The following is a 13575-nucleotide window of genomic DNA, read 5'->3' on the forward strand; positions in this document are numbered from 1 at the left end:
AAATCTATATGTTTAAAACTCATCACCCTGATCTCCGTGTAGACAATCAAACTGAAAACGTCAGGAAATATCAGGACAGAGTCACATTCATATTTTGCACCACAAAAGCCATCCAATCAACCCCATGTTGAAATAAGTGCACACTTGCAAACCACTCAGGAGTGCAGGGGAATGTTAAACTGCGGTTGAAGGGGCATCAGAGTCTTTCTGTATATGCATACAGGGCTGTCAGGGCCTCCCCAGGAAAGCGAACAGAGCAGCGGCATTTTATGCCCCCCAGGTCTGGCAGCCCTCAATCTGCTCTTACACTGCACCCCTCAGCGACAGGAGCCAGGGAAGGAGCAGCTGGGTCATTGACTGAAAGACGGCACACGTGCCCTGGCATCTGAGAATTTCTTCTTCGTTAGTACACACCATGGGGGCCGGGTTGGGGGGAGAAATAAGAAGAAACTCAGTAGTCAGTCATGGCAAGCTTGTAAGTATAAAAATGTAAGATGTCTAAAGATGACTACGTGCCTGATGATTTTAGCTCTAGATGAAGAGGCCTCTTTCCTGCTGTCCAGAGTGTGAGTTAATGTGAAAGAAATGTAGGCTCTGTTGTTATTCCCACAGTTCCTTTTAAAAACCCTTTCTCTTCCCCCTTCTCTACTCAAGTTTAAAAGTAAACCCTGCTTGCTGAACCCAGGGCTTAGGTACTGGGGTCATCAGTGGTTTCATAGTCTTTTGAAAATTGTGCAATAATTCTCCGAGCCAGTGGGTTAGTGGTCTTCAGCAGTTCGGCTGCTGAGGGGCGGGACCTTGGGGTTGCCTTACTTCCCTTCTTCTGTAGCAAGGCTTTGAAATCATCATTTCTGCCGGCATCTAGGTTGGTACTGCTGCCTGACCCTGTGGCAGCAGCAGATTCACTGACTGGATATTCAGCTGTGTTCTTTATTGGTGAGTGGGAGCTTGGTCTGCCACCCACAAAAGCCTCACCAGGCTCCTTCCAGCCAAGCAGCTTCCTTTTGGACCTAAATAAGAGAACGTTTGATTTGAGTTGAGTTCATGCAACAGACATGATCTGAAAACATCCATGTAGCAGCCTTACAAGCAGTTGTATTGCCCACTTTCTCATCTTCAAGTCCTCAGAGCCCCTCGTTAGGTTCCCTGTCCCCACATGCCTTTCATTGTCCACAGCTGGAGTCACTTGGCCTGAGCCTGCAGGCTCAGTCCTACCTGGGTTCTGGGGTCAAGGACGAATTTCAGGAGTCAAAGGTAGTAGCTCAGTGACTGAATCAAGACAGCTTGGGACTAACCTTGTTCTGAACTGATGCTCCAGCTATACTAAGGGGCTCTTTCCAGTTGTCTTGTCTTGGAACCCCTGCCTTGTGGCCCTGCTCAATAACTGGGTCCTCATCTGCAACCCTCCCCCCACCTAAGATACTGCTTTGATATGCTGCCTGGTGCTCCACTTCATCTCTTTTTTTTTTTTGAGTTGGAGTCTCACTCCGTCGCCCAGACTGGAGTGCAGTGGCCGCTCCCGGCCACCGCAGCCTCGACCTGCTGGGCTCTGGCGATCCTTCTGCCTCAGCCTTCCAAGTAGCTGGAACTACAGGCGCGCGCTACCACGCCCGGCTGATTTTTGATTTATTGTAGAGATGCGGTCGTGCCAAGTTGCCCAGGTGGGTCTCGAACCCGCGGGCTCAGGCAATCCACTCACTTCGGCCTCCCAAGGAGCGGGATTTCAGGCTGAGCCACCAAGCCCGGCTCACTTCATCTCTTTATGCAATTTTTTGGTACAAGGAATTCTATGAAGGGTTAAATGTCTGACTGTAGGCAGAGCTGTGAGAGAGCAGATGGAGCCACAATAGGCCAAGCGGTTGCTAGGAGACGAGCCCCCCCCCAACAAGGCACCTGGTCCTCCTCTTCCCTCCCCTCCTCCACTTCACCCAACCATATCAGTGAATTTAAGATGTGAGGTCCTGGGCTGCATTCACTTATACAAGTATCTGAACTGAGTCTCCAGTTGCAATTCTAATGACTGCAGTTTTTCTTTAAGTAGAAAAAAGGAAGACAATTGCAATTAGAATTAAGGAAATTGGTCCAGACCTGTGTATCACAGTAAACAAATCTTCAGTTGTGCGTGAAGCCACAAACACATCATCATCATCCTCCGCAATCCATTCAGCTGTTTTATCACTGATTAAACTTTTTTCTTCGGTGCTTGTTTCCACAGAACTCCCTAGGTATAAGAACCAAAAGGAATGACTTTGACCACAATAGACAGGATATAGCACGTTCTCATGTGTTATTTCATTTGATGTTTAAAGCAACTCTGAAAGGGCAGCTGGGCAGAGATTTTTAATATCTCCATTTTGCAGAGGAGGAACATGAAGTTCAGAAGCTTAATGATTTGCCCAAGGTGGAGTGAGCAGAGAGGACTGGCCTGAGCCCCTGTTCTCTCATGCCTTTTTCACTACAACAGGTGTCCCGAACATCCCTTTGCTTTTTTTAAGAGTCAGTGTCTTGCTATGTTGCCCAGGCTGGTCTTGAATCCTGGCCTCAAGTGATCCTCCTGCTTCAGCCTTCCAAAGTGCTGGGACTACAGGCATGAGCTACCACGCTTGCCCCATTCTCTTGTTTTAAACGTGGTATATAATTTTTAAAAATCCAGGAGCTGAGAGTGATCTAAGTAATGACTCACCCAGTGGACGAGAGTGAGACTATCTGAATCTCAAAGAGAGCCTGGTGAAGTCTGAGGAAGCATATTCTGTAATCACTGGTGGCTTTGATTTATTTGTTTGTTTGTTTTCATTATGACTGACATATATTGAAAGTCTAAATCAGCTTATAGAAGGTCATGAGTTTTGATGTTTGGTATTGAGAGTTCAGAAAGGGATGGGAAACATGAACAAACCTTGCGAACATTAAGTGAAACATTAAGTGAACATTAAGAGAACGTTAAGTGAAATAGGTCAGTCACAAAAGGGCAAGTACTATATGATTCCACATATGTGAAATATCTAGACTAGTCATAGAGCCAGAAAGCAGAAAGCAGTGGTTGCCAGGGAGGAATTGGGGGGATGGGGGGAGGGGAGTTATTGTTTATTGGGTATAGAGTTTCCGTTTTGCAAGATGAAAGTTCTGGAGGCTGGTTGCTCAGCAATGTGTAACTATTTAACACTAATGAACAGCACACTTGAAAATAGTTAAGATGGTAAATGTTATGTTTTGTGTATTTTACCACAATTAAAACAAAAAGAGGAAAAGATAAGAAACATTAATCAGCCTAGTTTATGGTTCCAGGAAAAGCTAGCCTCAAACCACCCAAGAAACTGAGCTTCCTTTCCTCTGGAAGGCACAAGAAAGGCTGCTGGTGGTAACATATTCCATTGTTTCAGAAGCCTCCAAGCCTGCCACAGCACTTGAACTCAGTCTGGAGGAAACTAAGACCCATGCAGGGAACTAAATTCTGTGCAGCTAATGAAAAATACTATACAGCGAGGTGGAGAAGTAGTTCCTAGAGCCCAGGATGTATGCCTGACTAGGTAGATAGGATCCTGAAGGTCTAGGGTGCTTGGACCTAGTTTGATTTCATTATCTCAGGACTAGGGGTTCGAGGGTAGATTAGCCCAACCCAGTCCTTGGAGATCTGCTCCTGGTCAGTCTTGATCCCAAGAGCAGTCAGGCGGATCCGTGCTTCCTATTCAGAGTAACCCGAACCCTCAAGAAGTGCTTGCTACTGACTTGGGATCAGGATAAGTATTCTGGGGCATTCACTTCTGTCTCTGGCACTCCATCTCACCCTCATCTCTCCTGAAACAGAAGGAAAAGACCAGCGGACAGTTTACTAACCCGGAGGGCTTGCCTCCTTTTCACTGTCAGCCTGCAGAGTTGAAGTTGTCCTTCTACCACGTGATTGCAGGTCATCGCCAGTGGGAGGACACTTGGCTTCTTCCTCTAGGGTGATGATGGGGCTGAGAGGCAGCCTTGGTTCTGTCACATGGGCCTCCATTTGAGCTGTGGGGGAGGTGAGAGGCAGACACAGCACACTGGGCTTTTTTGGTACAGGAGGTGGAATCTTGCCTTTCTTTTTCTCTGCTTCTTCCTGATTCTGGAAACTAATTCTTTCAGGCAGAGCTCTCACCTTGGGGACCTCGTCCTCCATACTTCCCTGGGGAGGCTTCTGTGTTCCTGAGAAGAAAGCACCAGAGGAACTGGCAAAAGGCATAAAAACAAGAGATGAGGGTGCTGTTGACTCCCTTGGGCTTCTGCCATCGGGAAAGCTGGAGGACTTTGGTTTCCGCACCACTGTGTAGCTATCTTGAGGGAGTGGTCTCATGTGTTGAATTGAGCTCTTGGGGGCCATAGACAAGGTAGGCGAAGTTAGTGCATACTCCTCAGGAACAGATTGTGGCTTGTGGACCAAGCTTGGGGGCCTTCGGGCCAGCGGAGGCTTCTCAGCTACAGGAGGTTTCATCTTTCTCTCTGGCAGAGTGAAGACTTCTGCTCTGGGTTCCTCAGCATAGTCAGGGCTCTCAATGTCATCTTCTGGCTCAGACTTGCTGACTGACCTCAGGCGAACAGAACGTAGGTCGGACTGAGTAACCATGGGCATGATTGGCTGGTTGGGACTAGTTTTCTGGGCCAGTTTGGCCCCAAAATTTGTATCTGAGTGATGCCGGCTCACTTTGGCTTTGCTTCGGATGGAGATACTCATCCCAGACAGATCCAAGGTGGCTGAAGAGCTCAGTGGTAGGTCAAATGATAGCCGTGACTTGGCAAATTTCTCCATTGGTGATGTTGGCGGTAGTGATGACTTCCTCTCAGGTACCACTGGACGTACCCGGCCACTGCCACTTGGAGGGGGTAAGTGGCTCAGGGTCAAGGACATGGAAACAGTGGGTGTTGGTGTCTCTGACTGGCTGGAGTAGCCACTGGAGGGTGACATCAGTCCGGTGGGCCTTCCTGGGGAGGATACTTCCCTAGCCTCCACCTCGATAGAGAGTTGGGAGGGTGTAGTGGCTCTGGAGGTGGAAGGGGAGGCAAGAGACTCTGAGCTGCCCTCAACTTGGGTGCACTCAATGACTGTGGTGCCAGTGGCAGTGCTGGAGCTGGACAAAGATTGGTAAGTGTCACCAGACTTCCAGTCAGTAAGATACCAGTGGTGGGAAAATTGTGTACCTTCTGGATCTTTGAGGTTTGGCACAGCTGGGTGACCCTGAGCATCTGGATGGGACGAGTGATGTCCTTGGTGTTCCAAGGAGAGGCAAAGGCTCCTGGGCCTCTGGTCCCTGGGCAGAACTGACCCACCTTCTGACAGGAGGCCTGGCTCATCTTTGACCAGTGAGACACTGCGCATTGGTGGGGAAGGCTTCTTTTTGGCCTTCTTGAGTGAGATACTCTTGGATCTCTGCCTTCTGTGCTGGGCCTCCTGCTGGGCATTAAGAGAGGTGATGTTGTCGGCACTGTTACTGCCCTCAGAGCTTGTACTGGCATAAGGCAGGGCACAGGCCTCACTGGCCTTCTGCTCCTCATCATCGTCCATATCTGTGGTGCCGGAGTCTGTGGGCACAGACAGTGACCGCTCCCGGAATCTGCTGGCCCCACCTGGGCCTGTCTCCAGCCTTGAGGTACCACTGGTCAGAAGGCCAATCTTGGAGGGTCTTTCCAGTAGGTGCCTTCGCTGAATAGGGTGCTCAGAGTAGCCAGCTAGCCCACTGCAGCCTGCTGGGCTATCATGAGCAACACAGAGCGTAGCAGCCTCCTTAGGAACCAGAGGTGGGAGTGTGTTCAGAGAGACCCAAGAATTCCCAGAGGAAGGATTTTTTCCATTTTCACTGACTTGATTGCTCTGGCTGGTGGCACTTGGAGTCATGTAGGTAAAAGTATCTCCCTTCCAGGAAGTGGAAAAGGTCGATTCTGTTGGTCCATTGCAAGAACTGGGGACGCTGTACACCATTCCCATGCCCTCCATGCCAGGAGGGTTTGGGCTACCTTGTCCCTGGTGAAGTTCTTCCAGCTCACTAGAAGAAGGTCTCAGTACTGGCGAGGTAAGACTTGGGAACCGAGCTTCCTGACCAACTGCAACTCTTCCATGAACACTATCCGGAACTGAGTGACTGGGTCTGATGTTGGAGGTGGTAGAGTGGGCCACACTGCCTGTTGAGCTGTTGCTGTGACCTGAAGAAAGTAAACACAGAACATTAGTGCTGCAGCAAGGGATCCCTCATCAGCTATTTTGAGACGGGAGCACCAACTTTTTTGCCAAGAAGCATTTGCCAACAGCTTGGTCAGAATTCCTTGGTTCTTCCTTTCCATGGATGAGGAGGCTGAGAAAGTTGGGCCCTTGCCCATCACCCCAAAGTGAGTCATACGGTGCCCTTGAATTGTCCAGATGGCTGCCAAAGACTTTCCAGCTTTGAGCCAAAGTGTTATGTGGAACTACCTTGGGGTTTCCCCATACTTTCACCCTAGGCTCATAAAACCATCACAGACCTCAGCATTCATTCATCCAGAGATGAGAGCAAAGGCTTTTGAATTAAGTACTGCACTGTGTGACTTTCAGCTCTAGCAGTGACTCTGGAGTATGCCCAAGCTGGAAAGTTAAGAGCCTATAATCTCAGCACTTTGGGAGGCTGAGGCAGGAGGACTGCCTGAGCCCAGGAGTTCGAGACCAGCCTAAAAAAAGAGTCTGGTTGCATTTTGGCACTTTTAGGCTTTGCAACATGAGACTGAGGATGACCTACAGATGTGAGGAAACTGTTCAGATGCTGCAAATACCTCAAGCTTTGTTCACAAATACAACCAATTGTTATTTTTATGTCATTATTATTACTACTACTACTACTGCTATGATAATTTATAATAACAGCCACCATCTGTTGAACTCCGACTGTACCAAGCACATGGTAGGCAAATTACACACAATAACACAAATCCTCACAATAACTCTCCCAGGTCAGTATCATGATTCCCAATTTATAGATGAAGAAACTGAGACTCAGAGAGGTTATGTAATTTAGCCAAGGCCTCCCTGGTTAGTAAGATCCATTGGTATCTCCCTGGTCTGTGCTTTGTGGTTAACATTCATTTAATGGTAGTAATGGTTCTGTTAAGATGGTGGCTTTAAGCCGGGCTCGGTGGCTCAGCCTGTAATCCCATACCTTGGGAGGCTGAGGTGAGTGGATTGCCTGAGCCCGAGGGTTCGAGACCAGCCTGGGCAATTTGGCAAGACCTCATCTCTACAATAAATCAAAAAGTTAGCTGGGCGTGGTAGCGCACGCCTGTAATTCCAGCTACTCGGAAGGCTGAGGGGGAAGGATCGCCAGAGCCCAGCTGGTCAAGGCTGCGGTGGCCGGGAGAGGCCACTGCACTCCAGTCTGGGCGACAGAGTGAGACTCCAACTCAAAAAAAAAAAAAAAAAAAAGATGGTGGCTTTAGCGAGGATTTTCCCATCCTTATCTATTTGCCTAAATTTGGTATATATGGTTACATGACATTTATAATTGGAAATAATACTGTAATGAATTTATTAGCCCAGGACACCTACTCTCCATATTTAGTTGCCACCCTTGACAAAAAGCCCTTGGCTATTTTTCATTACACTGGCTTTTTCAGGATATCCAACGTCCCCTCCCCCACTGAATTATTCTTGTTCCCCAACACCACAATACCACCTGCTGGCAGGATTGGTGGGAATGGGCAAGGGGAAGGGTCTGGAAGATCAGCTGTGATGGGGTCACCTTGGTCTCGCTGGGAAAAGTTAGAGAATCCAATAATGGTCCGCCTCCGCCTCAGAGTAGACTTTGGGTTCACGGCTGTCTCTGTGTTAAACAACGAATGTCGCAAACTTGCGAGTTTATCAAACTGCTGCCCTGTAGCCAAAATAAAGACACTTGGGTACATCCTCATTTCTGTTTAAAGCACAGTGGAAATTGGCCTGAGGTAGAGAGAAGGGATGATGGCAGGAGTGATGAGCATGAATAGCATCCCAGGCAGGCAGCACTTCTCCCTATTCCTCCCAGTTTGGCCCTGGGCACATATGCTGGCTTTCACAGGCTGCACCCAGGTCATCTGTAAGTCTTAGGTGGACTGGGGCAGTGGTTTTTCAACCCTGCATATAGATTGAAATAAACTAGGTAGCTTTTGAAACTCCAATACCTGGGCCCTACCCCAGAACGCGTACATCTGTGGGAGTAGGGCCCAGGTAGAAGCCTTTCCAGAAGTCTCCAGGTGATTATTTAGATGGACAGCCAGGGGTGAGAACCACTGGTGCAGAGCAATGGGTTGAGACTAGATGTTGCCTAGCTATGATATTTTCTCAGTGAAAGCCTTTATATAGGCCAGGTAAGGCCAGCGTCTCCAAACAGCTGCCCCACTCTCCCCCACCACCCAGGAAGTTGCCTGACATCCTGTTCTATAGCCACCTGGTCACATTTTGCCAAAGTGGGCCACAGCATGGTGATTAAGCTCTACCTCTCATAAAGTGCTGAATCAGTCTTTGGCTCCCAGGAGAAGGCTGCAGCAGAGTCAGGCCGAGACAGGTGGTGGGGAGAGACATGGGGTTCTCCTCTCTGCTTCTCATTCAGCAGCTGGCTAGCCAGATCCTACCCCCAGCCATCCGGCTACATGCATATACACATACCCCAGCAAGTGGCTCTGTGGGCAAAACTCAGGGACATCCTTGTGGAGAGTAAGATAGATGTTTAGACACAGTGCCTGATGTCACCATGTGAGTCTCTTTTCTTCAGTCCTTACTCCTCCTGGTATGTTTCCCTAGGCTATAGGCTCTATTTCCTGCCTCTGATCGCCCGAGACGATGCCAGTGGCAGTGAAGGACCCTCCATCCAGGGAGCATCACACATGTGCCCAGAACTGTCCTCATTATCTTCATCAACGTTTTCAGCATAGCATGGGCTGGTGCTGCTCAAAGGATCCCTCTGATCCCTGGGTTACTGAGGTCTTGGTTTCATTAGGTCAATGGCCTATATCTCCTTCTGCAATGACTGGCCTTCCTCCTCTTTCATTTCTAGCCAATGAAGTGTGGAGCATGAATTTATAATGGGCATAGTATAGTGTGCCACATGCCCCCAGAGCATCAACCAGCCGAGCTACATACATCATGTTCCCCTCTCAAGGTCATACTGGGTTCCTTTCTGGTCTTTTTAGATTTAGTATCCTTCTACTACTTCTCTTCTTAAAAACCTTGCCAAATAAGTTGAGGAGGCCCATCTGGCAGGAAGACCTAGTGACTGGTCAAAGTGCCACAAGGCCTTTGGTCTGTGTCCAGGTGTGACCCTCCCCTTTTACCATCAGCACTCTGAACCCCACTCTCCCCCTCCAGCTCCGATCAGTGTACACTAAATCCAGCTTTGAGCACAAGAGTTGTCTTGCCCCACCTCTAACAGAACTCACAATCTTTTTTTTTTTTTGAGTTGGAGTCTCATTCTGTCGCCCAGACTGGAGTGCAGTGGCTGCTCCCGGCCACCGCAGCCTCGACCTGCTAGGCTCCGGCGATCCTTCCGCCTCAGCTTTCCAAGTAGCCAGAATTACAGGCATGTGCTACCACGCCCGGCTGATTTTTTGATTTATTGTAGAGGTGAGGTCTTGCTGCCCAGGCGGGTGTCGAACCCATGGGCTCAGGCAATCCACTCACCTCAGCCTCCCAAAGGCGCGGGATTACAGGCTGAGCCACCGAGCCCGGCTTGAACTCACAATCTTTAAGTTTCCATATATGAGGGGGGACCCAAAAAACCTGGAATTATGTTTTTGGAAGGCAGGCCCCTTGTAGTACAGGCTTTCCCTGCTAGGTAAGTTTCTAAACCCATCGGCATCAGTGCACTAGCTAGTGTTGTTGAAAGAGACTGTGTTTGGCTCCAGTGAATTTTGGGGGGGGAAATTCTTTCAAAGTGTTTGCCCATTTCATGATGGGTGATTTATGAGCACACCTGCCCACATCGTGCTAAGTATTCAGCAGTTTTTGACCAAAAACAATATGACCCCTGTGCCTCACCCTCCCTACTCACCCTATCTCACCCAAAATGACTTTTGTTTCCCCAAATGAAAAAATCTTCAAAGGGAAGCGTTTTGCTGATGTGGAATAGATGAAACCAAAAAAATAAAAAATAAAAAAAAATAAAAAAAGGCAGAAGCACTAAAAGGCATCAAAATCGACGAATTCAAAAACTGTTTTTGAACAGCGGAAAAAGCATCTTGATAATTATATTGCATCAAATGGAGAAAGTACTTTGAAGGTTACTGAAGTTTAAACATGTAAGAATAAATACACAATTTTTAATAAATAAATTCCAGCTGTGTGTGGGGGGGTCCCCTCTTGTATACTCTGAAGAGCACACAGGTTCATACAGTTTTGGAGTTTTCTGTTAAGAAAATGTTGTTTGCTATTGAATGGTTTCAGTTAGGGTGGCAGTGCCAGGAGGGAGTGAAGAAAGAGCAGCCAGAGCCCTCTCTTGTGCATGCCTCCATTCCCTGGCTAGAGCAATGACCGTGACAGTGCAGGGTGAGCCAATAGCAAAGAAAGTCTCACTCCCTTCCCCAACCCCCAGTGCATCAGAGAGGATGGTCTGTAGAGGCACGGAGGAAAGCAGACAGAGGGAGTGCTAAGAAACTCTACCAGAGATGTTGATGGGCACAATGTCAGATTGTGTGGAGCAAGGCTGAGGCCACCGCTTCTCCTCTAGGATGGGCAGGGGGAAGGGGCTATTCCAGGCAGTTTGCTTGTCGGCTGTGGTAGACAGGCTCAGGGAGGCCTCAGGGGCCCTCACACCCTGGGTAGTAGTTTCATCCTCGCTCAGTTGTTGTTTTGTAGGCTGTTGGGAAAGAAGGTGATGGAAAGGGTGTGCTCTCGCCTGGCAATGAGCCAGTGGCCACAGGATGGCTGTTTAGGCAAGGTGGTTGGAGGCTTCATCTGGGAGGCAGGAAAGCACAGACAGACTGCCAGGCCAGGTATCTGCTCTGCAGGGCCCATCCTGGTAGGGCTGCAGGATAGCTCTGCTGGTGAGCAGCAGCTTCCAGTGGGTAACTTAAGCGGCTCAAGGTCTTGTCAGTGGGTGCACGCTGGCTCTCCCAGGTAGGGGGAAGAGGCAACTCACCATCAGTACAAACTCCAGGCGCCTGGCAGACTGGGGCCTTGGGCTGGGGATGGGCTCAGGGGCCTCATCAGAAGAGCGGAAGGTCTGCCCCAGAAGTCTGGCCTCCGAGTACTGTTCCTCATATTCTTCTGAAAAATAGCACAGTGGAGACACACTCTAGGAGGCCACAGCCGAGCACTGGACTGGGGGAGGACCATGAGCCACGGCTCCTGCTCTAACTGCCAGGCCTGACTTGTATTGTTTCTTTAGGCTAGTTCCCCAGCGCCTGAGTCACTGGATTCGGAAATGGAAAAGTGCCTGTTTCCCAGGACCATGAGGGCCGAGGAGAAAAGAAAGTCAATACATTCAAGCTGTGTTGATTTGGGAACCAAGCCTTCATCTCAATGATCCTCGCCTTAAGTGCTCAACTAGGAGAAGAGGCTAAGGATGCAGGTACCTTTTGCTATTTTAGACTGCAAGGTTCTCTCTTTGAGGTCCTGCAGACCTTCAGGTTTCCTGCAACCCTACCAAGGAATGACCTGTGTGAAGCAAGAAGAGCTTTGTACTGAGAAGTCCAATCTGGAGTTCTCTCTTGAATGTCAAGAACTCTTTTTTTATTTTTTGAGTTGGAGTCTCACTCTGTGGCCCAGACTGGAGTGCAGTGGCCGCTCCCAGCCACCGCAGCCTCCACCTGCTGGGCTTCAGCGATCCTTCCGCCTCAGCCTTCCAAGTAGCCGGAATTACAGGCACGCGCTACCACGCCCGGCTGAATTTTTGATTTATTGTAGAGATGAGGTCTCGCTGCCCAGGTGGGTCTCGAACCCACGGGCTCAGGCAATCCACTCACCTCAGCCTCCCAAAGGCGCGGGATTACAGGCTGAGCCACTGAGCCCAGCTCTGCCAAGAACTCTTATTTGAACTTTTGTGGGCCTGGTTCCCTACACCCACTGTTGGTAGGATCAGGTCTAGAGGGCTAATGTGAAGGAGATGGAAGGAGGAGGCAGCAGCACAGAAGAGGGACAAGTTCAGGGGCATCATCGGAGAAGAAGGATGCACAAGATTTGAATGGGTTTTACTGAAGTGATGACTTCGATGAGTAAATGAAGAAAGTGAGAATAAAGAATGAACATTTCATGCTGTATGTACATTTGAACAGACTTTTAGAACTAGAAACTTGGAGTTGCTCTTGGGGTTCTTTGGTCCAACACCCCATTCTGTGCCCAGACTCCCTCCTCAACAGTCTTTCTAGGTGCTTCTTTGGCTTCAGCGTACACACTTGCACGGAAGAGGAGCTCCCTCCCTACACAAGGCAGCTCATTCCTTCCATGGACAGTTGGGGCTTTCAGGCATGTAAGAGAAGTTCTTCTTTATCTGGAGGTGAAATTTGCCTCCTGCTAGGTTTCCACCCACGGGGCCTAATTCTGCTATGGTAGTAGAACAAAGCACACTGACTCTTTTCCTGCCTGGCAGCTCCTCTGTTACCTGAACACAAGGCCCACGGTGTTCCTTGGTATTGTGCCTCTCTAAAGTCACCACTGCCATAGCAGGGAGGTGGAAATTATGACTGTTGTCCCGTTGGTGGCCCACTGGCAGTTTTGTATTCTCCATTAGAGTTAACCTTCGTTGGTATAGAGAAACAAGAACTGACAAGACCTCTTTTAACATTTAACATCCACTGAACACTTCTTGGGTGATCTACCCCTGACAGATGCTTCTGGAAACCCAAGGGCAGTAAGAGATGTGATTCTTTACGTTGAGAAGCTCAGTCTGGTTAAGAGGACAAAATAGGTGACCTGTGGGTGCTGCGTATTGGGCTTACTTTGCTGAGGCAGTAGATAGCCAGGAGGCAGGTGGACAAGGTTATTGTAAGAGCAGAGTGAGTGAAGCTGAGTGGGAGACCCTGCAGACCCTTTGTCTTCCATGCCAGGATTCCAAGGGCATGGGTGATGAGGCAAGAGGAGGGCTGGAGGGAATGTGGGCCCACATTGTGGGAATGCTCCAATCAGCACTCTGTGAATGGCCTTACCCACTAGCTTGCCTCAGCTTCTGTCCTTGTTCCCCTATAAACTACTGAGCTGACAAATGGGGGTAGGGGGAGACAGCCCTGGAAATAGACTCTTTTAGTAGCATTAGTCTGAAAGGTGAAAGATGGAAAATGTGTGCATTGTTTGTCGATAGGTTTTAAACTGTTCTCTTTTCCTCTAGCTGGTTCCTGTCCTCTTTCTTCTTTGCCTCCCTCCTGCCGCTTTGCATCTCGCCTCCAGGCTCCGGCCGCAGCCCCCCTCCCTCTCGGTACCTTGCAACAGGCTCTGGAGATTGAGCTGCGCCTCGCGAAGCAGCTCCTCTACACTCGGGGGCCTGCCCGAGGAGAGGAACACGTTCACTGGCTGTCGCCATGACGACCTCGAGTGGGCAGTCGCTGTCGCATTTTCCCGACCCGAGTTAGCTGCAGCTAGGGAAGGAGAGAGTCAGTGAGAAGCGCAGCCGAGCTGGGGGGAGCGGC

General features: G+C 49.3%; 1 protein-coding gene across 1 annotated transcript in view; it reads right to left on the reverse strand.

The window, feature by feature from the left end:
• Positions 1 to 499: 499 nt before the first annotated feature.
• NHSL2 (NHS like 2) overlaps positions 500 to 13575 on the reverse strand; it is a 13667-nt gene continuing 591 nt past the window's right edge. Inside the window, exons 2-8 of the mRNA XM_008053715.1 lie at positions 13369 to 13524; positions 11094 to 11221; positions 10616 to 10811; positions 7725 to 7856; positions 3835 to 6162; positions 2089 to 2221; positions 500 to 1010 (exon numbers count right to left, since the gene is read on the reverse strand). Coding sequence (XP_008051906.1) covers positions 689 to 1010; positions 2089 to 2221; positions 3835 to 6162; positions 7725 to 7856; positions 10616 to 10811; positions 11094 to 11221; positions 13369 to 13524 — 3395 coding nt within the window. The 3' untranslated portion in view covers positions 500 to 688. The remainder of the gene's footprint in view (positions 1011 to 2088; positions 2222 to 3834; positions 6163 to 7724; positions 7857 to 10615; positions 10812 to 11093; positions 11222 to 13368; positions 13525 to 13575) is intronic.

The sequence above is a fragment of the Carlito syrichta genome, unplaced genomic scaffold (genome assembly GCF_000164805.1).
Source record: "Carlito syrichta isolate Samal-C Ts95f unplaced genomic scaffold, Tarsius_syrichta-2.0.1 Scaffold288392, whole genome shotgun sequence".
Taxonomy (NCBI): Eukaryota; Metazoa; Chordata; class Mammalia; order Primates; family Tarsiidae; genus Carlito; species Carlito syrichta.